Below are 27931 nucleotides of genomic sequence, written 5' to 3' on the forward strand. Positions count from 1 at the left end.
AAATTAGAGAAAATTGAAATACCTGTGTTTATATATGTAGTAAAACTCAGAGCTGGAATATGAGTCATACAAATGGATAAAATTTCTCTCATTCAATAAGAGAATAAAATCTTCTATCATAATGAAACCCATAATTTCCCTAATTTATCTCCTTTTGTAGGTTCATATGTTTCTACAGAATCCTGAGGTGGTAATTCAGTGTTTCTACCATGTGATTGGCATCTCATCTTTTATACATGTCAAAGGCAAGTTTTTATACCCATTAAAAAATACACAAGCTTGAATGTGCTACATATAATGTTTAAGATTTTTAAGTTAATGTTTCAAGATGAAGTAGTTCAAAAACTCAGACAACAATACTGAATAACATAAAAATCATATGCTCAGGACCTGGTTTTTTCATACTTTCACATTATTCCATATTTGCTTTTGTTGTAGTTGGGGTTCTCTCTAAAATCCTTGGTATTTCTATTACCTTTGCTCCTTCTCAGAGGTAATCTGGTCTCATTAATTCAATGTTTATCATTTATAGTTAGGTTTTCTAATATTTCCATACTTGCATTTATCTCTAATAACATATAATTTAATTTTGCAGAATTTTAAGCTTGATATAAATGATATCCTATTACAGGTATTATTTTGCAAATTGCTTTGTTTTACTTAACATTATGTTTGTGAGCATCGCCTGTATTAACGTATGTGTTGCTCTGGTTTGTTTATTTTGACTGTTATATATTTATAGCATTCTATTTTGTGACTGTATCCCACAATGTATTGTTTCTCTTATTGATGGACATTTCGATTATTTCTAATTCTTTCCATTTTCAACCAGTGCTGTGCTGCCGTAAAATCTTGAACATTTCTCTTCGTATACACATGGAAGAATTTCTCTGCTAGAAAAGAAGATGCCGAGTTGTAGGGAATATACACCTTCAACTTCACTAGACATTACCAATTTACAGCTCATTCACTGCATATGAGAGTTCCCTTTATCCACATTTTTTTCCTTAAAGTAAGTTACATGCTTTCTTGTTATAAAGTAACATACTGTGATCCCTTTCTCCTCTTTGACCTCAGGGTATACTCAGCTACGTAGCTGCCAGACACTTTCTTCATCAAGATCATGGATCATCATTACACAGTAGGGAAGAACCATATCAATTCCTCCACCATGGTTTGCAGCAAGAGAGGTTTGTTTCATTCTGTGGGAGGAAGATATCAGGAATATTGAAAAGGGGCACCTCTCCCTGCTTCCATACGGAGGGAATGTGTGATTAAAGATTGACTATCTCCAAGTGAGTCCTCTGCAAATAAACATACAGATCTCACAGGATAAGACTCACGGAATTGTGTAGCCTGGGAATCACTAAACATCCTTACCCCTTCACCCCCAGATTCTCCTAGAAAGATTTATATTAAAAAGCTCATTTTGTCTTTGGAATGAGGCACCTTTGGTATGCGTTGTGTGACCATCCGGGAGTCAGCAAATTTCCCCATCCTCCCTCCATCCCCCAGAAAGTGATAAACCTGTTTTGCCTAGTGCTCTCATTCTGATGTTCCAGGTAGCATCGGGTTTGCCTGATATTACAGCAAGACATTAACCTCTTCACTTCCTAACTGCCTCATTGATGATAGGAGAATCAGAGGGAGAGTTGGGAATCAGAGGGAAAGCATTTTCTCAACACAGCCGGAATGTAGCAAATCCTGAAATGTAACTCAGTCCTGCTTCTTAGAAAAATGTTTTTTCTACTATACCATTTTTCCAAAATGATTCCCTTCAGTTTCTCTAGTTTGTCCTCTGAAGTGGGTGTTTTTTGTGTCTTTTTTTTTGTATTTTCTAGAGAAAATTGGGTTTTATGATATATTTCTAGAAATGATATATAAGCATGAACTTTAGACTCAATATTATATAGACCCTCTGCATACAGTATTCTGTCTCCTGTCAAGTCGTACAAGACACAGAATTTCAGAGCAAGAAGGGATCCTCAAAAAGATCCTCAAAAAACCCTGTATGTATGTATATGTGTATATATATATATATATATATATATATATATATATATGTGTGTGTGTGTGTGTGTGTGTATATATGCATATATATACACATATATATGTATACACACACGCACACACACACGCACACACATGTATATATATACATATACATATATATATATATATATATATATATATATATATATTTTTTTTTTTTTTTTTTTAGTAGGCTTCACACCAAGCACAGAGCCCAACACAGGGCTTGAGCTCACAGGCCTGAGATCAAGACTTGAGCTGAGACCAACAGTCAGATTCTTAACTGACTGAGCCGCCCAGACATCTGGTAAAATTAAATATGGGAAGAGGGTGTCTGCTAGAAACATGCAGAGCCATAGTCATATTAATATTTCCTTATTGTAACAGTAAAGAAAGAATAAAACTAAACTACAAAATCCTACCAAACAGAGATAACTATTAAAATATCAGTGTCTGTTTCTCCAACTGAAGGAAGCATTAACAGGAGAATAGATAACTAAATTGGGTATTTACTTAACACCACAATAATTACCATAATCCTCTTGGGTTTGATTTCAGTCTAGGCATTTATTAAAATGTCTTGAGCAAATTATTTAATCTCCCCGAGCCTCAGTTTCCCCATCTGTAAATACAGGGAAATAGTTTTGAGGATTAGATGTAATACATTAGAAACTGAGAACAATATCTGCCAATTATCAGTGCTAGATAAAGCCTAACTCTTATTCTAAGTGAAAACGTAGATTGTGCTTCATTACGATAGGAAAGATATTTTTATATTTCATGTATATTTTATTTGGCTGTATACACATAGTTTTACATAGAGTACTCTATATTTTTCAATGTGCTGTGTGTTTCTCCCTTTATTTTCTTAAAGTTTATTTATTTATTTTGAGCGAGAGAGCACAAGTGCAAGTGGGGGAGGGGGAAAAAGAGAGGGAGAAAGAGAATCCCAAGCAGGCTCAGTGCTGTCAGCACAGATCCCCATGTGGGGCTCAATCCCACGAACCTTGAGATCATGACCTGCGCTGAAATCAAGAGTCGGACACTTCACCAGCTGAGCCACCCAGGCACCCCTCTCTCTCCTTTTTCATAAAGCAAGCTATCAGATCAATCAAAAACTTGATTATGTTGACACAATTTTATCTTAGGAACTGGCATCCTGCTAGGCCACACCCAAAAAGTAATTATGTCGTGGGAAAGACAACCAGTTCGGTGGAAGCATTTATATCACACACCAAACCACAACTTCCTCTTGAGCAGTTAGATTTATATGTGCATTACAGATCAGAAAAAAGTGACAAGGTCTATAAAATATGACTTATATTAATATTAAGAATATGTGTATAATACACAAACATATATTTAAATTAGGAGAAAATATGCCAGAATGTTATCATGTACTTTTCTACATTTTCTGAATTCCCAGTATGAATTATGGTACTTTTATAATAAGAAAATTCATAAAAGAAAAGTAAAGGGATGTCTTCTCCCCTCTGTTAATTGTTTATATCTGAAACATAATACTTTTTTTAATGTTTGTTTATTTGACAGAGAGAGTGAGCAGGAGCAGAGGAGTGGCAGAGAGAGAGGGAGAGAATCTCCAGCAGTTTCATGCGGGGCTTAGTCTCACCAGCTGTGAGATCATGACCTGAGCTGAAATCAAGAGTCAGACACTTAACTGACTGCGTCAACCCAGGCACCCCAATACATTTTTTAATGGAAGACAAAGACAAGTCTGCAGGTGTCCAAATTGATATAATACTTCAATACATGACTGACGGAATACTTTATGTCATGAGTTAGGCTGCCTCTTCATGGCTTTGACTGTGCTGCTGCAACTGCCTGTATCCCCTTTTCTCCTTTTGCCTCCAACATTCCAGTATCACCTTAAAGAAGAAAATTTAACCGTATCTCCAGGTACAACTTGTTTCTCCTACTGATTTGAGATCTTATTAATTACCAAGAATTGACCTCTCCTATCTTTGTGACCCACTGTGGCTTGAACATAAATATATTTATCATGAAGCTGAAACCATTTTTTTTGCACTTTTCCAAGGAGATACCTGTACCTTGGGATTACAGACTGTAATTCATCTTTGTTTCCCCAGTATTTAACAGAATAGGTGCTCTGTGAATATTTGTTAAAGTAGAAAGGAGAAAGAGGGAGAGGGAATGAAGGATGGATTGTGTTAAATTGGAAATAGGCTATTGTAATGGACAATAGGGCTTCAGTCAAGAGAATTCTCTTTAAGAATGGCAGGAATTAGTCTGAAAGGAATCTGGCTGCTTTCAGTGTTAAGTTTTTATCTGTATCCATCCTAACCCAGCTATGATTGTGTATAGGTCCAGGGAGAATAAAAGGGGCTGTGTGTCAGTTGAAAGGTCTGTTTCACTAGACTCAGTAATGATTTGGGACTCCACCATCTCTGCTGTGGAATGCTTCTTTTTACAACTGAACATAACATACTTCACCAGTGCAGAGGCATTAGCGTAGTGGCGGTAGTAATGCTGGCTTTTGCCACCATAGGCCACTGGACATGGTGCCATTAAAATAAAGACAAAACAGTTTTGGAGGCCAGAAGCTGGGAAATCTCCATCATGTTAGTGATCCTGGCTGTGACATCAGCAAATCTTAAGAGTAGCTGGTATTCAATAAATAGCAGTGATATAGATGGCCTGATTCTAAGGCCACCAAGAGCTATCTCTTCTTAGGGCAGATCCATCTTCTTGGGGCAGCATCTCTATAGAATTGTTAAGGCTGGTGGTGGCTGTGGAATCCTGAATTAGTTAAAAGAATTTAATTAGAAGTTAACTTCTTTACCAATTTATTTATCATAGTCCTAAGTTTTTGCAGGTGCTGGACACATAGGAGTGGAATGAATTTTCTTTTCTTATAGAGCTATAATTTTAGGAGGAAGAAACAGAAAATAAATAGATGAGTAAATAAATAATGTAATTTCAGGTGTTTACACCCAGGATGCAAAAGAACGGAATCCAGGATGACTTCTAGGTTTTGGAGAACGATTATGCTGTTTACTGAAACACAGAGTGCTGGGGTTTCAGTGGGCAAAATCAATGTTTGATTTTGGATAAGTAAATTTTGAGACGTTGACTTGCATGGAAACATTGATTAACCAGTTGGATAAAGGATTAACCAGTTGGATCACAGCAATGAATCTCCACTGCAGAAAGCCTGAAATTAGGGCTAAGAACATTGGTAGTGCGGCCTGGAGCAGTAAGTAAAGGCTGACAGCCAGCGGCTCCCTGGACTGACTTGTTGTCCTTATATCCCGTCTAGGGGTATTCCCACATATGTTCAAGGATGTTTGCTCTGAAAGGAAAGGAGCTGGAATTGTTTGAGGAGCACGTGGGAACTTGAAGGGAGCAAGATTTGAGTGCTAACGCTCATGTGATCTCATTGATACCTACAAATTAGTAAGGTATGGTGTGTTCTGGTAATAGATGCACATGCAAAGTGTTGCATGTAATTATGTAACAAAGTGTCCCACTGCGATTGTGTGTTTTCACAGTATGAGTAATTCATAACATTTATTACTGTCTCCAGGTTAGTGATGTTATATTAGTGGAGACAGTGTGGTATAATAGGAGAGTACTGGATTTGGAGCCAAAGTGAGGTAATTCTCCTTGAATGAAGAACATGTTGCCTCAGCTGCTGGATGTCCTATTGGCAGACAGTCTTCAGCTGTCACCTTCAGGGATTGCTTCCATTGCAGACAAGCATGTTTGCTAAGCTCACAACCGTTCCTGGGGTGGCCCACATCCAAAGTGGAAAGACTGTTTACAGACCACAGAGAGAGCTAGGCCTCAGAAGCCCAACAGTTCTCATGCTGGATGTTTGAGTCTTCCCAGCCCAGGCATCAAATATGTGAGTAAAAGTTTTAAGGTGACCTCAGCCCCAGTGATCACCTAACTACCACTGCATGACCCCAAGTGAGGATTGACTAGCTAAGCCTAGTCAACCCTCAGATGAGCAAACTAAATGAGTGTCATTATTTTAAGCCACCATTTCAAGGTGGTTTGTTCACAGCTATGAATAACTGCAAGTATAATTGAATTATTTTACTTCTTTCTGCCTCAATCTCTCTATGATATGGGAATCATTTTATTAAAACTTCTGAACCTATCTCATGAGAATGTTGTGGAAATAACCTTAATAGTGTATGTAAACTTGCTTTGTAAGCTGTAAGATGCGTTAGAGGTACAATTTATTATAATTATCACCATAAATCATCATTAACTGGGAAGAGAGTGTACAGAATACCAGAAGAGCATGGCTTCTGATTTCAAGGGACAATGATACCAGCTTTCAGTTAATTATAATTTATCCTAAGCACATAAAGATTCGTGGTCTACATATGGGGAAAAATTAAATGTAAATAGAAGGGTCTTAAATGGGAAGGGGAATGGAAGTCAAGAAGTAGGTTTAAAAACAATAATGTAACATTCACTTTTCTTTATCTAGCTCTTCCATATGTCTCAGATCAGAACAGTATTTTCAAGTATACTTATAGAGGGTACAATTTTGTCCTGTCCAGCTTCAAACATAGAAACTTGGCACTTAACAATTTGCTCTTTTGCACTCACTTAGCATCGCCCCATCCTGTGTTTGTTCTCTTCCCCTATATACTTCAAATGCCTGTATCTCCAACTTGATATAAATGTATGTAAAGAAACATTCCAGAGATTTTTCATAAACAACCATAGGAGTTACATAACACATGCTTATAAAATAAATATAAAATCTAAATAGTGCAAATGTGATTTGAAAGATAATAAAGGATCGATGATTACTTACTACCAAGCTTTTTAAAAATTTCTTTGAAAATTGGGAATTCAACTACCAATGTGACCAGATTTTTAAAAAATTTTATTGATTTTCTAGATTCCAAGATTTTCCCCAAATCTTCATTAATGCAGCCTGCCAATTATTCCAGTTTCTGCTCCTTCCTTGGCTTTCTGGGCACCTCTGGGATTGCACTTCCTGAGCCCCTTATGGCTAACAGTTGTGGTAAATTGTGAGTGTAAATTATTTTACTTTGGGTGGAACATTTTATTTTAGTTTTTATTTTTAAATTTTGTTTATTTTGAGACACACACACACACACACACACACACACACACACACACACACGAGTTGGAGAGGGGCAGAGAGAGAGAGAGAACCCCAATCCCAAGCAGGATTCGTGCTGTCAGCTCGGAGTCTGATGCGGGGCTCGATCCCACAAACCATGAGACCATGACCTGAGCCAGAATCAAGAGTCAGACACCCAACTGACTGAGCCACCCAGGTGCCCAAGTTGGGTGGGGCAATTTAATTCTGGTTTTAGACCATCCCAGAGCTCATGTTCCCTCTGGAAGAGATCCCTCTTCCCCCTGCTGACCTACAGTGGATCTATAACATGAGCAAGAAATAAACAGTCGTTGCTTTTTAAACCTGTGATATTTTTTTGTTTTTGTTCTGTTTTCTTTTCCCATAACATAACTTCCTGATACAATCTTACTGATAGAGCCCCTAATACTTAGTGACCAGAACTGATTGATGGGCTTGGCAAAGCTTGAGGACAGCTGAATCACAGCTCAAGTACAATTTCTCTCCTTTCCAGTTCTTTGTCAGTGGAATATAAATTGGTTTAGTAATTCAGCACTTAATTTGAGATGCCAACTTGTTACCACAGCGAGCACAAGCCAGCACTTCTAATCATATGTACTCTTTAGGCTTTCCAAATTCTATGTTAAACGTTGCTAAAATAGGCTAGCTATAGTGTCTCAAATTATATCTGGAGTTTCCCGAGGTGGGTTCCACAGAGAATACAGTGAGACTAGAGACTGGTATGCAGAAAGTTAATGCGAGAGTGCTGTCCAGAACAACACCTGTGACCAAGTGCAGAAAACAGAAGTGGCCCCAGGGAGATGCCAAACTACGATGCAATCACAAGGCCTCAGCTGACTGTATGGACAGCTATTTAGATGGCCCTTTCTATTTGCCCTAGTTGAAGCAAAGGAGCTTTTGTGTCTATGCACCAACCATTCACTGGCGGTAACTGATCACAGAGAGGTGTCATTTCAGCTGGGCAGCTTGCTTCAGAGGAGAGCAAACTGGGAAGGGGCTCAGTTGTGAGCTATCAGCAGCCACCACTCCTGGCAGCTGAAGGAACTTCTGCCTCTGTCCTGAAGGGGAGTCTGTGGTGCAACCCAGCATCTAGTACAAGAGTAATAGAAATTCCTAATAAGATCACTGGAGCCTATACTAGGTTATCTCCTATGGAAACTGCTACCTCTTAGTTTTTGTCCACAATGATCTGTGCACTTAGACTGTTGTTTCCCAACTCCAACTGTCAGAAGCATATTTACCCTTAAGGATTCAGCTCAGACACCATCCAGGAAAACCCTACCAGGAAATACCTCTTGATGTTGTTTTCAGCTATGATTGTTTTTCCTCTTTTGGACTCTCTTGACACTCGACGCCAGTCCTGTGTTATCAGTTTGCTTTGAATGGGGAAAAGGTCCTCTAAGTGAATGACTATGAAGCTGCTCATCAAATCTGAGGCGTAGAGAATTGAAGATGGAAGATGGTAGGGTTGGGGGGATAACATGAGAAATTCAGATAGGACATTCTAGTGCCATTTGTTTCTCTGGGGTCCCACGCAGATGACACTAAGCCTGCGAGACCCAGAGTATCTGCTGTTCCATGTTATGTCCTGTAAGCTAGGTTCTTCTCTCTTTCTCCATATTCTGTGGACTTTCCTTATTATTATCCTAAAGCTTCAGTAGAAGATTGTTTACATGTACCATTCTTGACTTGTCCTTGTTTCAGAGACTTAGAGGGAGAGCTTGGCCTTGTTTCAGAGACTTAGAGGGAGAACACGTAGTTTCCAGGCCTTCTGCCCCCATTCCCACCCCTGACTCCATCCCATGATGGTTGTGGTGTTAGATATTGAAAATTTTGCTGAGGGTGAGGGAAATGTCAGAGAATAAGAATCTGAGCTGTCAGGTCTAACTGTTCTTTTCTAAGTAGAACTCCTCCCTAGAGAGTCAACCTCTGCTTATCTGTTTTAATTTTTATTTTGCAGGGAAGTAATTTCTTTATACTTTAAATTAACATTATTCATATGCACGTTTTATTTCTTCATTAGACCTTAATTTACTTGAGATAAACAGTAAATTTGGGGAAATCACTAGAAGACTTAATTTTCCCATTGGCAAAATGAGTGGCTATAATTCTTCAAGGGCTCTTCTATCTGCAGAAGTTACTAATTTTATGTGAGTCAGCCTAAAATGATAGGATGTCACAATTCTAGAAAGGTTGAGAATACCTTATCTCTGGTTTCCATATTAGTTTGCTGGCAGATATGCTGCCTACATTTTTTTGTTACTGTCAAGCGAAATAACTGCTCTGGAACAGAGGGCGAGAATAACACAAAGAAAGTAAAACAAAGAAATTGCACAACAGCCATCATCAGGAACTCAGGGGCAATTTGACTTAAAGCAGCTTGAAATTTTAAAGGAAAAACAGAAAATGCAATCTGTTTTCTCTTCTGCTTCCTGTTTCTTCTTTAAATAAGCACAGTCTATCTCCCCAAAGATTTCCCCCTAAAAAGAAAACACATTGCACAGCTTGTCCTATAATTTAAATCACAATTAAGCTTCCAGTTAGAATGTATCATCATAAATCTGCTATAAATCCCCCAGTGTTCCCTTAAATTCCCTTACCCTTAAACAGCATGACCCCAGGTTTATTTTCCCTAGACATAAAAAGTTGAATTATAGCTTATTTATGAGTTTCATGAATAAGACTAATTTGATTGCCATTTGTAGAGAAATTCTCACCAGGTTATTACACTCCTAGATCCCATTAACTAATAAAAACTATACAAAATAAAAATGACTTCAACTTAGCTCAAGCAAGATTGCTGGCAACATTTCTTTATATAAAAAGAAGATGCCACTGACCATCACTATGAAGAATATTTCCTCCTGTTGCCCCTGCTCAGCACTTTGACCTATGTTAAATACAACCTACTTTTTATATACATTTACAAATCTGCCTTTTAGCCTGTCATTTATTCTTGGTGGGATATTGCTCCTTCACTGAGAATCTACTCCCTGTGAACAGTGGTTAAAGTTGTTCAGATTTTATGTTTTGACCTAAACCTGGGTACCCACTATAAATCCAGACTTGACTTGAGAATGTCCAGCATCTGGTAAAATAGGTCAGCTGAGGTTTCAATGACTCGAGGGCTTCAGTAATCACAGAGAAAGGAAAATGACCGGAGGCATTAAGACTGCTAGCTACTTCTAGGGCAGTGTAAGATTATTGCAAAAAGTCATGCTTTGTAATCAATAAAATAACAACTGATAGCCACTACAGTATAAGCTCCATAAGGCAAAAATTTTTTGTTGTACTGTTCACTGACATTGTAAGCACTCAAGCATTTGTTGAATAAATGGATGGACTTTAGTCCTGGCTTTTTTCTATGATCAAAGTCTAGTTCTGTGATCCTGCTTCTTCATCTATAAAATGGAGATAAAAATAAAAGAATTGTTGAGTTACATAAAGTAACTTTGGAGAAGTGTTTGGAACTTGTGCAGCACAAGTATAAATACATCAATATTTTAAACAATAAAATTTTTAATAACTTAATAAGATGCCTCAAGCTAAGTCTGAAATAAGATTATTTTAAATCCCTTGAAGGACAATGATGGGCAAAACTGTTTGAAATTTGCAAGCACTGTTTTTTCCCCTAAAATGTGAAGGATTAGTTAAACTTTTAGGCCTGAAAAGACTCTGTTTTTGGAGAATCCTCTGAATGGATATTCAAGTTTATACAAATGTAGAACAATGACTCTCTGCTGAAATAGAAAGATTTTAGATATACAGCATAAAGAAAATAAACAGCATGCTTAATATTGTAACATTTTTATTAATTTAGGCAGAATCTGTCTTAAAAATATGTTTCCCTACTATGTATCGATCTCAATTATTCTATGTCTGTACATTATTGCTTGTCCTTATAGAAGTCGATAAGCATTTTGTTTTTCCAAGCAGTGACCCATAGAGATTGGGAGAGGAGACCTAGAAATGGCAGAAAAGAGTGAAAGACATGATTTTCATTGCCATAGGAACACATTGTCACAAAGGACATAAAGAGAATTTAATTTGGATTGCTGAAGCCCCACATGAATATCCCACAAATGCTGCATTTTGAAGTAAAACAACAACAACAACAACCTCAAACTCTTAGAAATGTATTAATGTTACATTATCCTGGCCTGAAGTCCCTTGGGAAGCAAAGGGCAAGACCCCACCCTTATGGATGGGAGTGGGATTTGGGGAAAATGGAGTATTCAGAGAATGGAGACTGAAAGGGAATAGCCAGAGGGCTGTGGATTCTCTATCTGCCACCCACCCAGAGTGGGGAGGAGGTAGAATGGAAGTCAATGTTTAGAGATAGGGTCAGAATGGGAAAGGGAGGAGAGTGATCAAGGTAATTCCTGAGGTTCTGTGCATGTTAATGTTTGATGGAGTATACAGGTAACTCTAGGAATTTTTAAAAGGGCAAAAGTACAGGGGCGCCTGGGTGGCGCAGTCAGTTAAGCGTCCGACTTCAGCCAGGTCACGATCTCACGGTCCATGAGTTCGAGCCCCGCGTCAGGCTCTGGGCTGATGGCTCAGAGCCTGGAGCCTGTTTCCGATTCTGTGTCTCCCTCTCTCTCTGTCCCTTCCCCGTTCATGCTCTGTCTCTCTCTGTCCCAAAAATAAATAAACGTTGAAAAAATAAAAAATAAAAAAAAATAAAAAGGCAAAAGTACAACAAAACAACAACCAATGTTCATCTGAAAAGTCTAAAAAACAGAATGAGTATTCTCTGGTTTAGAAAGAACGACCACCTTTATAATCTTTATATGTCCTTGTAGCTGTTCAACAGTTCAGTAAATATTTATGGAGCACAACTGTGTCAACAACTGGGCTGGATGCTAAGTTTACAGACTAATAAGGCAAGACCACTGATATCAAGGTGCTCACAGTGGGGAGAAACAGCATATAAATGATTAAATACAATAACATGTTAACAGGAGTCTGTGTGTGTAATAAAGGAGCACAAAGGAGGAGTAGTAATTATACTGGGCAACAACCAGGAGGTGGTGATATTTGAATCATATTCTTTCAGTCTGAAACTGCAGCTGTTCCTCTGCATAATAGATGCCTGTTTTTACTTTACAGGTCAAAAAAGTAGGATGGGGAAACTATATGGTACTGACAGCCCTCTGAAGCGAAACACTGGAATGTGTATTCCATGGCAGATTACTCAGTTTTGTGATTATCACAGTGGTCACTGATGGTATTACACAAATAGAACACTGCTAGCTGGCATAAAAAAATTGCTTCAATGTTATATCAGTGAGAAATAATCACTACCATTAACTTGCTGAACTTTAAAATATTGAATAATTTGTGGAATATATTAAATATTGCAATATTCTGCATTTTCAAGTCTTTTTTGAAATCTGTTCTTTCCCTTTACCTTAATCAGAAAGCGGCAAATGAACCCTCTAAACTTATTCATATACAACCAATATTTATTGTCTACCATGTGCTAAGCATTGAGGTATGTCACAAAGATACGTCACAATAGGAATAAAGGTCAGAAGAAAAACCTGAATGAAGGACTAAGAGATTAAATAGGGTGCAAGTAATTCCTCCAGAAATGGATCAGATCTGGGGACTGAAATAGAAATAGAAATGCACATGGGGGGAGATATAGAGACGATGGGTATTTCAAGTTCAGCGTGTGCAAAAACACAGAGATGGAGAACATCAACATTTCAGAAATGACACAAAGTTTTTTAAAATGGCACATACAGGGACACCTGGGTAGCTCAGTCGGTTAAGCTTCTGACTCTTGATTTTGACTCAGGTCAGGTGTCTCGTGGTTTGTGAAATCAAGCCTCACAGTGGGCTCTGCACTGACAGCGACGAGCCTGTTTGGGAGTCTCTCTTCCTCTCTCTCTGTCCCTCTCCCATTCGTGCTGTCTCTCAAAATAAGTAAAGAAACTTAAAAAATAAAATGGCACATACAATGCTCCATTATCTGAGGCTTCTGTGATCTCCTACACTAAATCTTGATACTTCTTGCATCAAACATTATGTCTCTTCTATGCCCTTGACTGTGCAGTCTACTTTATTTATAATGCATTCTACTCTTTTTCTCTGGTTATGTCTTTATACAGGTCATCTCTACTCAACTATGGACTCCTTAGGGACAGACTCACATCTTATTCATCTTTGTATCCCAACACTTAACATACTTCTTGGCATAAGGTAGGCATTCTATAAATGCTTTTTGAATTCATTCATTCATTCATCCATCCATTAACAAAGTTATCACATTATCTTTTGTCATTGGTTGGTGCTTGGTTTACAGTAAGGAACACACAAAAAAAAGACAAGGTGATCTAAGGAAGAAACAGGAGACTGGGAAAGTAGGTTGAGAATAAATTATGGAAAGCCTGGCATGCCACCTTAAAGAGATTAGAATTAATTCTGTAGGCAATTTTCACCAAGGGTTTACACAGAATGAAGAGATATCATATTTCTGATAGAGTAACATAAGTATTTTGTAGAACTTTAGAGAGGGCAGAGACTGGCACTAATAAGTACTACAGAAGTAGGAATTTAAGTCAGAATTCAAAGAATAAGAAATACTTGTGACTCTAGAGAATTGAAAAACAATGTAGATGACTACAGAGAAAATGTTAATTACAGAAGAGGCAGAATTTGTGAAATAAAAATCTAAGGGTGAAGATGTGTTTGGATCTCATAAGAAATAATAGTAATAAAAGGGAACCAATTGGAAGAAGATAAAGCAGATGTGTATGGATTTGAAATAAAAAGTAAGATACCATCATGACATAGAGAACAATGAATAAAATGAGAATTGTATTTGAGACAAAGGAGCCAGTAATTATCTCTATAAAGGAAGGGGTGTGGCAGAACAGAAGAGGTAAGCTGAGTAGCTTTGGCCATAAACCATGGAAGTGATAAAAGCCTGGAGAGCTGAAAAACTAAAATTACAAATATGAAATAAGAAGGGGTGCCAAGGTGACTCAGTCAGTTAAGCGTCCATCTCTCTCTCTCTTTTTTTTTTTTAACTTATTTTTATTTTTTGAGAGAGAGAGGGCGCAAGTGAGCCAGGGACAGAGAGAGGGAGAGGCTGAGAGAGAGAAGCAGGGGTCACCCGAAGTGGGTGAGCTCACCTGATGCGAGACTCATCATGACCTGAGCTGAAGTCAGGTGCTGAACCAACTGAGCCATCCAGGCTCCAGTATCATATCCAACTCTTGATTTCAGCTCAGGTCATGATCTCAAGATTTGTGAGATTGAGCCCCGTGCTGTCAGTGAGGAGCCTGCTTGGGATTCTCTGTCTCTCCTCTCTCTCTCTCTCTTAAAATAAACAAACTTAAAAATATACATATATGAAATAAGAAGATATTGCATTTTATGAATATTGTGTGAAAATATTTTCTTAAAGAGCTGGTTGGCATAAGACTTCTCTGTTTTCTTAGGAAAAGCTACTTTCTATATGGAATGTAAGAATGTGAAAGCAAGGCTTGAAGGAGCAAAACAAAGATCTGACTTACGTTTTCAAAAATGAGACCTCCTCTAATATGGTTGAACTTCCCTTTATAAACTAATACTGGATAAAATATAATTATTGTTATATAAGCCATATGCCAAACTCAACAGCAAAAAAACAAAAAAATATAGGAAACTCACAGTGCCAGAAATAAACTGAAAAACAGAAGAGCAGAAACTGATGCCATGGCAGCCCTCCCAACATTTTATCCTTAGTTATACGGCCCAGGAGCCAGCTGCCGAGTTCCAGTGCACAAGAACAAGGCCTTGAGCCTCAGTGAGGCAGAGAAGCAGGAAAATCCTGGAGGCTTAAACAACAGCCAGTCACTGGGACTGGAAAAATTCCACCTCCTAGTCTGGAAGAAGCAAAAAAGTTTGTTCTTTGCTTGGGGCTTTGAATAGGGGTTAAAAACAAAAGGTACCTGTGAGAAATAAAACACCTCGGCCTGCAAGATATAAATTTACAGTATCTGCATAATTCAGGAACTACAAACTGAGAAATAATCATTTACAAATGCCCCAGGATATTTAAGAGCCAAAGAACCCTGGCAGAAACAAATACATAACTGTTCTGAAGGGACTCTTTCACAACTCAGGGCATAAGAGACTTCCATAAAACAAAACAACGCCATCCCAGAACAGCACCACGGGAGGATATAAATCACTATGAGTAAAACTCAGCAAATGTTGTAAACTGTAGAGTTAGGAACTCAAAAGCTGGAAATAATAGAAGTACCTGAAAGAGAAGATAAAGACACTTGATTAAAGAGGCCAACTAATGGAAATTATGATGAAAGAATATAGGTAGATTTCACAAAGAACCAAACAGAACATGTAGTACTAAAAATAATATTGTCACTGAAATGAAAATGAATGGGTCTAACCAGATCCCATATGTGAATGAATATAGTCACCTCTTTTTCTGTTCCTTATTTGAAATTATGCTCAGCTATATTTCTTGTCATACAGGCTATATGTGGTGTATTCAAAATGTGCTGCCATGCAGTACAATTTTACAATATGAACTTCCCATCATTATCAGTTCATGCCCTTGAACCCCCGTTTATCTCTCAACAAAATGAATCAACCTTTCCTTACATCTGCAGTCAAGGTAAAGTCCTTTTATTTTTTTCTTCTGTCCTAAATTGCAGGGAGAGAGGATTCATCAACGTCCCAAGAAGAGCTACTTTAGGACCCTAAAATTAGAAATGTGCATCCAGGGAAAGAGGGTCCTTCCCAGTGCTCTGGAAGAAAAGACCAAATCTTTTTCCTAGGTCCCTCTTATGGCTTGATCAGTGCCCCTGTTGGTACTGCTGCCTTGTACATAAGGACTAAAACTCTACCAGCCTGCCCATCTTGAAGCTTTCAAAAGATTTTGATCCATGATAATGAAACAACAACAGTGCTCTATTTTTACTACATTTACTCTGCAGCCTATCTTTACTTCCAGACTTTCCCTTTCCAAATTAGGGGAGTGTTAGTGGCTTTGTGCCTTGGTCTTCTTCACTTCCCTGTGATCTTAGGAGGCAGTTGTAAGTAAGCCATTAGTTATTTTGTCATCATTCCATACGAACAGAAATTCCTTACTGTTCCTGGCCTGCTGGAAAACTAAAACAGATACATATCTCTCCCTTTATAAGCAATTTTCATTTAAGTAAGTACTTTCAGTGGGAGTAGGTATGTATAGTCTTATAACTACTCATAAGTGCTCATCCAGAAGTGCATTTGCATATGTTTTCATTCATTTGACTTAAATATGTGAATTATTAATCTATTAAATAAGTGCAAAGGCTAATTGTGTCCATTTTCACCCCAAAGAAATGTTTATTTCACAACTAGGTAAAACCCATTTTAGGGTTTGTTGGCAAATTAAAATTCTTTACTCACAAAGTGATGGAGACATAGTTGAAAATAAATGTATATTAAAATTGAATACACCATTTGTAACCAGGATGGAGCCAGACAGTAGAATGCTAAGCGAAGTAAGTCAGAGAGAGACATACCGTATGATTACACTCACGTGGAATTTAAGAAACAAACGAGCAAAGAGAGAGAAAGAGACAAACCAAGAAACAAGACTCTCAACTAGAGAACAAACTGATGGTTACCAGAAGGGAAGTGGGTGGGGGGAATGGGTGAGATAGGTGATCGGGGGATTAAGGATTGCACTTGTAATGAGCACCGAATGATGTATAGATGTGATGAATCACTATATTGAATACCTGAAACTAATGTAACACTCTATATGTTAACTATACTGGAATTAAAAACTTAAAAAAAAATTGAATAGAACCAGCATATGTGAGCTGTAGAATGTAGGGAATGCAGAAACCAAGGCAAAGAGATAAATGCTTAACTAAAAGATGTTAGGCCAGTAACCACTGACATTACAGAAGGAGGTGGGATATGACAATACATAGTTCTTAAGGAAACAAAACTAACCCCCCCCCCCAAAAAAAAACTTATTTTATCCTCTTAGGAAGAGAATGAATTTCAAAACATAGGCCCATTATTGGCGGTTCTTGATAGTTCTACTGGCGTCCAATGCTGCAAAGCCATTCCTGGGTGAAGAAATTTTAAACATATGGCTTAAAATAGCATACCAGCTACACCATCTTTTTATACCTCACATAGGGACAGCACGACAGTGCAATCTGCCGCTGTCCCTCCTTAGTAGTATCAGAACGCTCAACTGTGAGTAAACTGGTCAGTTTTGTTTGTTGATAACAGCCCACACTGATAAATACAGAATCCTATTAATGGTACTGGATTCTGAACACGAAGAGGAATAGTATATAACCATTTAACAATACGCGATATGAAGCTACACTGCTTGGGACCAAATCCCAGCTTCTCCACTTATTACTTGGAGTAAGTTGCTTGACCTGTGTTCGCTCACCTGTGAAATGAAAACAATGTCACGGGTTTCACAGAGTTGCGACAGGATTTGAAAGCCCTTGGAACCCAGCCTGGCATAAATATATTAACAATCCGGTTTCCAAAGAAATTCTGTGAAATGTTAGTTCTGCCACTGCTTTAACGGAAGTGCAGGGAAGGAAACACCTATTTGCCCACCACCTGCCAGCCCCACACAATTTCCTATGGGATCAGCACAGCTCTCGACAGCGAGTACTAACGTCCCGCCCCCACGCGAAATTTGAGATGAAAAAGCCCGCCAGAGACCGGAGCCGCGAGGGGCGGAGCCAGAACGCCACCCCCCCAACAGTGCCCCGAAGTTCCGCGCCTTCCAGCACCGACAAAGCACAGATTCTATTTTTGACAAATCTGAGCCAAATCGGATAAATTCTGAGTCTTCTGAAATACACTGGTAACACTACTTAGAAGCCTTCCCGCCTCCCTGCCTTCAGGACTCTGAGAAAGCTGCCGTCCGCACCAGCTAGTTTCTCCCCTCCCTCCCCCCGCAAAACCCGCGAGACTCTGGACGGGGCGGGGCCTCCGGGACAGCCAGAGGCCAGATGGGACTTGAAGTGGGGTGGGGTTGGCGAGACGCGAGGCCCTTGGCTGCAGTATGGGGCTGCCCGTGGGGTGCCGGACGCCGAGCTCAGCAAATGCCGCTTTCTCCTTTAGTCTTCAGGTCCCAGCTCTTGCATCCCTGGAGTTACCATTGTCGTGACGCTCTTTCCTATCCCTCTGTCACTTTGATTGTTCGATGGGAGGGAAAATTAGAACCTCTAAGTTAGGCATCTCGTAGGCACCTGGCAATGAAATCTGCAGTGGAGGTGGGGTCCTTTGCTCGCGCCGAAATTCAAAGGCATAAACATTTCCGGCCTGGGTGTAGATCGCGGAGCGGGTGTCTTAGCCACTATGTTGCAATTCGCTTAGTAGCGCCCAAGGCCAGGCAAGGGTGAACCCAGTCTCTGTTCTTGTGACCAGGAGTAGCTTCTGGGGAGCCTCAAGCCCGGAGGGCCTGGCGCAGTGGTGAGGCAGGTGGGTGAGCGGGGCCGGTTGGGCCTAGTCAGGCATTCCTGGCTGGAGAGGAGGATAGGGTTGTGTGTGTGTGTGTGTGTGTGTGTGTGTGTGTGTGTGTGTGTGTGTGTGTGTGTGCGCGTGGAAGGAGGGATTAGCAAGACTGGACCTCAAACTAAAATTAGTCCTAAAGGGTTCCTGGAAGAATGTCTACTTTCTCTCCAGCCTTGGAGTGGTGCAAACAATTGTTGATAGAAAGTCCTGGTGGGGCGAGGGAACAGGCTGAGTGAAAACAGAATCTCGAGAATATATGGGATTCATCTATTTAAGTAAATGTTGACTGACTCCCCGCGCCCTCGAGTCAGGCACTATTAGGGCATACAGCGGTGGAACAGGCGAAGATTTTACAGAAACTTTCATTATGGTAGTTTGGGTAGACAAATACAAAAATACTGTTTAGCGTCATCTTTTTAATTTCTTAAATGTTTATTTATTTTTGAGAGAAACAGAGTGCGAGTTGGGGAGGGGCAGAGCGAGAGGGAGACAGAATCCAAGCAGGCTCCAGGCTCTGAGCTGTCAGCACAGAGCCCCATGGGGGGCTGGAGCCCACGAACCTGAGATCAAGAGGCTTCACCGACTGAGCTACCCAGGCACCCCAGTTTAGCGTCATCTTTAAGTACAGTGAAGGAAAAGGCAGAGGGGATGGGGACAGGTGCGTTTTTATATAGAGAAGTCAGGACCTCAGTATGGTGACATTTAAGCAAAGTCGTGAGTGTAGTAAAGGAGAGTGAGTCATGTCTGTATCAGGGAGAAGGACACTGGGGGCAGAGGGAGTGGGATATGAAATAATCGGTAGTTTCTGTTAAGAGTATGATAAAGATGGAAGGGAAGGCTGGAAAATTAAGTCGTTGACTTCCAGGTTGAATTAATGGTTTAATTAACTTCTAATTAAGTTGGAAAAAGTGTCCTTACTTCAGAGGAAGTAGCTCAGCAAGTGGCTCTTTTATTTATATTAAGCCATTAAGTCGTTTTTATGTTTTAGTCTTTCTACATACGTCATGATTCCAGATTTCTGTTCCACTTATTGTATTTCTGTTTTGTACAGAACTGCTTTGTGGCCTGTTTGATTCCTAGCAGTTTACCTGTCCAAGTCAGTAGTGAAGATGCATGTTAAGTCAATCATTCTTGAGGGATTTAAGTCCTATGCTCAGAGGACTGAAGTCAATGGTTTTGACCCCCTCTTCAATGCTATCACCGGTTTAAATGGTAGTGGGAAATCCAACATATTGGACTCCATCTGCTTTTTGCTGGGCATCTCCAACCTGTCTCAGGTAAACTTTCTGATATATATGAATTATAAGTTTGGGGAACCTCAAGAGAATCCTCATTGAATTTGGACACTATTGCCAGTTTTCATTTGCATTTTTAAGTTTATGTGAATTATCTTTTTTTTTTTTTTTTTCATTTCTGTTGGGTTTTTACTGAACTTAACCTACCATTCTTTGTTTAAAATTAGAATAAAGCTTGAGTTTTCTATAATCCAGGACACTTTTTTTTTTGTTTGTTTTTTTGAATGAAGTATAGTTGTCATAATCTAGGGCACTTTTAAAAGCCTTGACTGCATTCACTATAGGAGGGGGGGTCAGTAAAGTTTTTTGTAAGAATCAAATAACTTGTCTTATAATATCAAACAACTTACAAGTACTTTAGTACTTTACCAAATTCTGAAATAACCATACAGAATTATTCAATATGTTTTTATATGGAGTTTAAATACAGTGCATATACTTCACTGCGGTCCTTTAGAGGTAGATGTTATTACTCTACTTTTTTTTCTACTCTATTTATAGATGAGAAAATAGAAATTTAGTGTTGCCTAAGGTTCATCCCCTTAAGGTATTTGGAGCAACCCTCAAACTCGGGCATTTGGGAGTCTTATTCCAGAAGCTGTATTCCTACCCGCTCACTCTGCGTTATAATGCCTTTTCAGGATCTAATGGGATTGGATGAATAGTGAAATTCTTAGATGTCGTCTTCCTAAATCTTTCAAATGAACTTCAGCTACGAAATGAATAGAAAACAATCCAGTGCAGGGTTGGAACAGTTTTGTGGGGAAAGGCACTCATTTTATGTGGTTTCCCATTTTCCTTGCTTTCCTTGCCTGGCTGGCTACTTAGTGGATACTACATGGGTGGTTTTCCAACAGTAAGAAACCCATTTTTAGTGCCATTTTATGCAATATGGGGTTTTGTAATTGACAAACTTTTCTTTTGTTTTAGGTTCGGGCTTCTAATTTACAAGATTTAGTTTACAAAAATGGGCAGGCTGGTATTACCAAAGCCTCCGTGTCAATCACATTTGATAATTCTGACAAAAAGCAAAGTCCTTTAGGATTTGAGGTTCATGATGAAATTACAGTAACGAGGCAGGTGAGTGACTCCTAAATATTTGGATATCTAAGAACTTTTGTCTGACACGGTTTTTGGCAATGAGACTGCTGGAGAGAGAAAGTTTATGAGCAAAATTGATCAAAAACTGACTAGGTTTCTTAAGAATATCTTCCTTATGTTAAAAATTTGATCGTGCAAATTCCACCATTTACCAAGAGGATTGAAAGGGATCTAAAAAGCCATCAATCAGGATAAGCACTAATAACTATGCTTTAAATCTTGAACTATACTTGAATTTTCTCTGTACTGGAGTACCTATAATAGTTGGGATCTTGCCATCTTCTGAGGTAACCTATTGTTACTGGATGAGTCTAATTAGAAAGTTATTCCTATAAAATGAGCTGAAGTACTGTCATCAAATTTTACACATTAAATCTGATTCTTTGAGAGCATCAAAAAGCAAATCTAATGTATTCCATGTTTTAATATTTAGGTGTTTAAATATTTAATATTTAAGCTAAATCTCTCTAGGTATTTGAATTGATAATTGTTTCTATTTCCTTAACTTGTCTGATCACACTGAATACAAACTTGCTCTAGGTTCTTTATGCCTTTTTTAAATTATTTTTAATGCATGGTATATCAAATTGCATGTCCCAGAATTGGTCTCCTTAGGACAGGATTAAGCAGAATTGTCACTTCTTTCATTTTACGTACTCTTCTATTTTCCCCAGTATGTCTTTGGAGAGTTCATAATATGTTATGAGTTCATATCCACTTCACTTAAACTCTGATTTTTTAAATGTGTGTTATTAGCTGTGTTACTGCCATTTCTGTATGTAAGCAGGTTTTTGAAACCAAAGCAGGGACCATACATTGTCCCTTTTTCTTACTATAGTCCTACAGTGTTTTTACTTTGTCAGTTTTATGTTTAAAAATTCTGTTAAGTCCTTTTGACTCTCCATCTTAGCATTATGTAATTTATTGATTCCCTTTTCTATTTTAATAAAAACCTCTAGTTAAAAAAAAAAGTAAGGCATTGACTAGTTTGAGACAAAATCCTGTTCTTTGTCATTAAGCATCCATCAAATACTCACCTTTTAGGAATTTTTAGTAAGTCTCCTACTAATCTACCTAAAATTCCTGTCCTCATATAATCCATATGCCTGTATTTTCACCAAATTTTTGTTAGAAGGACTTTGTTAAAATACTTACGTGTATACTAGGTTTATTGTTCCAAATATAGTAGTATGTGATCTATCAGCTTAATGCTTCTGTCAAGAAAAGAACTGAATTAACACTCATTCAGTATTTTATTAAGTGTTTGGTATGTGCTGGGCAATCTTGAAAGCCCTGGGAAATACAGATAGAAGAAGGACCTCAAAATAGGATGGGTGAGATGATTATGCCCAATAAGTGACAATGTAAGTGCTATAGCAGAGTGTGAACACGCTGATGTCTGGTATAAGTTGTTCTTTGAAGCTCCATAATTACTCTTTTTCTTTCAAGTATTCACAAGTCATGTCTTTATTGACCCATTTTAGAATCTTGTCAAGGATCAAACTATCACACTGCTATCAAACTCCTTGTCTTTAGTTTTTAGTATCTGACTTCTGTTTTTTGGAAATTAAAAAGTGGAGGAAGGAGGGGTTAACCTCTGAGGGTGGGAAAATTCTAAAGAATGATTAGGTATAGAATATGTTTTATACATACTAGGAAACATAAAGTCAAAAGTGACCTTAGAGATTTAGTCCAACGCATGAGAGATTAGGAGGCTTGTGTGTGGAATGTCCTTGGATTAGAAACCAATTGACCTGACTCTGTATTCTTTTTGACCATGTCACACTTCCTCCATTATTTATTCAGGATTGGTTTTATTTATCATTAGTAGGACAGAACAAACAAGTGAAATATATTTGGAAAGGTATCATCTTACTTCAAGATTTATATATTCATTTATATCTTTTAAAATATTTCCCTTTTAGGTGGTTATTGGTGGTAGAAATAAATATTTAATCAATGGAGTAAATGCAAACAATACCAGAGTACAAGATCTCTTCTGTTCTGTTGGCCTTAACGTTAACAACCCTCACTTTCTCATCATGCAGGTATTTTGTTTGTGGCCTTTATATACACTTTGACATTGTTTATTTTTTATGATACTATAATACGGGAATTGCTTCTTTTTGGGTTTTCCGTTTTTTATATACCATTACACTGGTGTTTGGGCACCTGTTAAGAGGTTGATTTAGTTAATATGTACTGATGTGTTCTAACATACACATTTGAAGTTTGAAGAATGTCTAGAAATAATTTTCCTTGACTTACAAGAATACACTATAAAATTTTTTAAAAAGATATTGTCATAATATATTCCTTTTAAAGGAATTCCTTTGAGTGTTGGACTCAAGCATTTTGTTATTTCAAATATATATTAAATTTTAAGAAATGTTTTTACTTAGGGGCACCTAGGTGGCTCAGTCGGTTAAGTGTTGGACTTCGCTCAAGTCCTTATCTCACGGGTTCATGAGTTCATGCCCCACATCGGGCTCTGTGCTGACAGCTCAGAGCCTGGAGCCTGCTTCAGATTCTGTGTCTCCCTCTCTTTTTGCCCCTCCCCCGCTCATGCTCTGTCTCTGTCTCAAAATTAAACACTAAAAAAAAAAAAAAAAAAAAAAAAAAAATTTCTTACATGGAGACTTATTCAAATGAAAATTAAGTGCTAATATTATCTTGTCCTTACTTGCCCCATCCAACTGTCCTCTTAGAAAATTACAGCAAGGTCAATGGCAGGATCCTGATGGGACCAAAATAACGTTATTTTCAGTATATCACAGCCTCAAGGCTGAAAATTTATTTTAAATGAATCGAAATCATAAGTAATATGATGGTCTGAGAATTGGGTAGTGGAATTTTGTTTTGGTTTTTTTTGGTACTGATAATCTGGCATTGAAATAAAACATGTAACTATTCTATTTGAGGCCCAGAATTTCTATTTCTAGAAATTATCTTGGAGTGCAGCAAGTAAAAAGAAAAATCAAAAGATGTCCAACAATTATGCTAAATTGTATATACTTATGTATTTATATACTTATTGGAGACTTCTGTATCATTAATATTGTTTCGGAAATATGATCTGAGTTGACTTTGTGTTATTTAAAAACTATATTACTGGTAAGTGAAAGTGTGAATAGCAGAATTCTAGAAGAAACATCTTTTCATGTAGGTAAGAGAAAGAATTCCCAAAAGGTTGGTATATTAGGATATAACAACTTCAGTGCAGGTAAATGTGTATGCCTTTAGTTGACTCTAATTTGTTATCATTACAGTAACTGCCATTTTATTTTTCAGGGCCGAATTACAAAAGTATTGAACATGAAACCTCCAGAGGTAAAGATACTATTTGTAGACAATAAAAGTAATAATTGTAGATACTGTTTTAATCTTCTAAGTCAATTTTTAAACATAATTTCTTCTATTCTTAAAATTCTTAGGAACATTATTAAGAATAATTAGTAAAGAAAGTTTTTTGTTTTTTTTTATTATTTGGCACTCTGGCCCCCTACCTTTTTAAAGCTATATGACATTACCTTTCTGAGCTTTAGTTTCCTCATCCATAAATTAGAGTCAAGAGTCCTTACCTCAGGTATTTTTTGAGGATTAAATGAGAATGTATAAGAAAAGGCACGGGTGGAACATTGTCGAGCAGATTTTTTTAACATTTTTTTTTTAATGAAGGTATAAGTGACCTATTAGTTTCAGGTGTGCAATATAGTGATTAATATATGTAGACATTGCAAAATGATCCTTATAAGTCTAGTTAACATCCATTACCACATAGTTTCAATTTTCTTTTTCTTATAACTTTTAAGGTTTATCTTCTTAGCTCTTAGCAACTTTCAAATATAGTATTGTTAACTGTATTTTTACAGTTTTATTAACTGTAGTCACCATCCTATACCTTATATCCCCAGAATGTTTGTAACTGGAAGGTTGTACCTTTGATCACCTGTACCCATTTTGTCCACCCTTTAACCCCTATTTCTGGCAACCCCTAATATGTTCTCCAGGATCTCATTTTTTTTCTTTTTAGATTCTACATACAAATACGATTATACAGTATTTCTCTATCTCTGCCTGACTTATTTCACTTAGCATAAAACCCTCCAGTTCCATCCACATTGTCACAAATGGCAAGATTGCATTTGTTTTAGGGGCGCCTGGGTGGCTCAGTCGGTTAAGCATCCGACGTTCGGCTCAGATCATGATCTCACGGTCTGTGAGTTCGAGCCCGGCGTCAGGCTCTGTGCTGACAGCTTAGAGCCTGGAGCCTGCTTCACATTCTGTGTCTCCCTCTCTCTCTGCCCCTCCCCCACTCGCGCTCTGTCTCTCTCTGTCTCAAAAATAAATAAACATTAAAAAAAAAAATTTAAGATTGCATTTGTTTTAAATAGCTGAATAATAGTCCATTGTGTATATATACCACATTTTCTTTATCTGTTCATCACCAACACTTAGGTTGTTTCCATGTCTTGGTATTATAATGCTGCAGTGAACATGGGGATGCAGGTATCTTTTCAAGTTAGTGTCTTTGTTTTCTTTGGCTAAATACCCAGAAATATAATTGCTATATCATATGGTGGTTCTATTTTTAATCTTTTAAGGAATCTTCATAGTTTTCCATAATGGCTGCACCAATTTACATTCTTATCAACAATATAGAAAAGGTTTCCCTTTTCTCCACATTATCACCGGCACCTGTTATTTCTTGTCTTTGTGATAATAGCTATTCTAACAGGTAGTTATCTCATGGTTTTAATTTGCATTTCCCTGATGTAATGATGTTGAATACCTTTCATATACCTTTCATCTATCTTTTGTGAAAAAAATGTTCGCATCCTCTGCCCAGGTTTTAATTAGATTGTTTTTTTCCTGTTGTGTTGTATATGCAAGTTTTTTATGTATTTTGATATTAACCCCTTAGCAGATTAATGATTTACAACTACTTTTTCCTCTTCCCTAGGTTGCCTTTTCATTTTGTTTATGTTTTCCTTTGCTATGCAGAAGGTTTTCAGTCAGAAGGTAGTTCAGTCAGATAGAGTCCCACTTGTTAATTTTTGCTTTCGTTGCCTTTGCTTTTGGTGTCAAATCCAAAAAATTTTTCACTATGACCAGTGTCAAGGAGCTTAACTTCTGTGTTTTCTTCTAAGAGTTTTATTGCCCAGTATTAAAAGAAATTTTGACTGTATCAAGCAGCCTTTCTCAACCAGTGTTCCATGTCAGACTTAAACCCTACAGAAAAAGATTTCAGTGAAATTAATTCATTGCATTCAGTGGATTGCTTAGGGTATTAAGACTTAAAGTTTTTTTTTCTTGGAGCCCCCTTGAAAAGAGTTGGTGTAAAGGAATGAATGTTTTCAACAAGAACAAAGGCTCTTTAGTTACTATTTTTTATTGAGAACTAAGGGGAAAACTGATAATTGGTAATAGCAGTCTGATTTGAACGTAGGTCATGCATATTTTCTTTAGATAATGTCTTAAGGGAAACTTCTAATTTGAAACCTGCCAAATACATAGAAATGAGAATAGTTTTGAGAGAAATAATCCTTTTGAGATAAGGATTGATGGTGTGTAGAAGCTTCTGAAAAAGGAGTGCTGGTAAAATTGTTTTACTTAGGAAATTATAATTGATAAGTACTTGCCTTTTTTAGAGTGCTTTTTACATGAATTATTTTGTGTAATTCTCAACAGTGTTGTGAGATATTATCCATACGCTATGGATGAAGAAACCGCAGCACAGAGAAGATTAAGTTATTTGCCCAAGTTCTTAAAGCACATGCCATAGTTGGGATGCACATGTTATGTCATGCTTCATCCTGTTGGCACAAAATGGCTGAAGTCTCTTGGAACAATTTTAAGTAGAAGCTTCTAAAATGAAAACTGAATGTTGGTAGCCTTTATTTTTTTTAAACTTATGTTTGAAGGAAAAGAGGAATTATTGGCTTCAGTTTTATTTTTTTATTTAAAAATTTTTATTTTTAAGTAATCTAAATACCCAACATGGGGCTCAAACTCAACAACCCCAAAATCAAGAGTTGCACGCTCTACTTGCTGAGCCAGCCGGATGCCCCTGGCTTCAATTTTAAAAGAGATTTACTCTGCCTCAGTGTTGCATGAAGTTCAATTTTAGAATTGGAGTAAAGGCCAGAAATGTTTCTTGAATGTTAGGGCTGTGGGCAATACGTGCATTTTTATGTACTTAATGTCTCTGGTCCATTTGGGCCTTTTTTTTGATAAGCATGCTTAGTGAGGTTAAGACCTTAAATGATATACTTAATGTAAACTCCAATGAGATTTATCTTGTGTTCTTGAAACATTAATGTAATTATCTTTCCAGATTTTATCCATGATAGAAGAAGCAGCTGGAACCAGGATGTATGAATACAAAAAAATAGCTGCCCAGAAAACTATAGAAAAAAAAGAGGCTAAGCTGAAAGAAATTAAGACGGTAATTAAATTTATATAAAATGTTTGTAAAGAGAGTAATTTTGCATTTAGAGTTTCCCTGCTGTAAAGAGGAAATTTCCCCTCCCCCAGTTTTCCTTAAACTTCCATGCTACTTTTCCTTTCAGATTTTTTAATGGTACTTTACATACTGAAAATTTTGATTTTCCTTTATTTTCCAGATACTTGAAGAAGAGATTACTCCAACCATTCAAAAATTAAAAGAGGTATATACTGTGTATGTGAGGACAGCCATCTAGAATGTCTCTCAAAATTGGTGACAATTTTTCATTGTATTCAAGATCATACACATAGAGATGAAATGTACACCACTTCTCAGGAATTTTTCTATGGGATAAGATAAGGAGTTAGAGTTGGTACTTGTTAATCAGACTTCTGCTTATAGAGGACATGTACTTCATTC

General features: G+C 37.6%; 1 protein-coding gene and 1 long non-coding RNA gene across 4 annotated transcripts in view; both read left to right on the forward strand.

The window, feature by feature from the left end:
* Positions 1 to 838: 838 nt before the first annotated feature.
* LOC122205032 lies at positions 839 to 16273 on the forward strand. 2 transcript variants are annotated; one of them, XR_006195878.1, is made up of 4 exons: positions 5589 to 5917; positions 6935 to 7067; positions 13282 to 13372; positions 15838 to 16273. It is a non-coding gene; the product is annotated as an uncharacterized LOC122205032 (long non-coding RNA). The 2 variants fall into 2 exon arrangements; XR_006195879.1 differs by lacking the exons at positions 5589 to 5917; positions 6935 to 7067 and adding an exon at positions 839 to 1012.
* Positions 16274 to 18459: 2186 nt separating this feature from the next.
* The window catches only part of SMC2 (structural maintenance of chromosomes 2), a 66426-nt gene continuing 56954 nt past the window's right edge, over positions 18460 to 27931 (forward strand). For both annotated transcript variants that reach the window (XM_042912676.1, XM_042912675.1), the window contains exons 1-7: positions 18460 to 18634; positions 19719 to 19944; positions 20893 to 21042; positions 22989 to 23111; positions 24355 to 24393; positions 27401 to 27511; positions 27690 to 27734. In XM_042912676.1, the coding sequence (XP_042768610.1) occupies positions 19777 to 19944; positions 20893 to 21042; positions 22989 to 23111; positions 24355 to 24393; positions 27401 to 27511; positions 27690 to 27734 (636 nt within the window). In that variant the 5' untranslated portion in view covers positions 18460 to 18634; positions 19719 to 19776. The remainder of the gene's footprint in view (positions 18635 to 19718; positions 19945 to 20892; positions 21043 to 22988; positions 23112 to 24354; positions 24394 to 27400; positions 27512 to 27689; positions 27735 to 27931) is intronic.

This window comes from Panthera leo, chromosome D4, assembly GCF_018350215.1.
Source record: "Panthera leo isolate Ple1 chromosome D4, P.leo_Ple1_pat1.1, whole genome shotgun sequence".
Taxonomy (NCBI): domain Eukaryota; kingdom Metazoa; phylum Chordata; class Mammalia; order Carnivora; family Felidae; genus Panthera; species Panthera leo.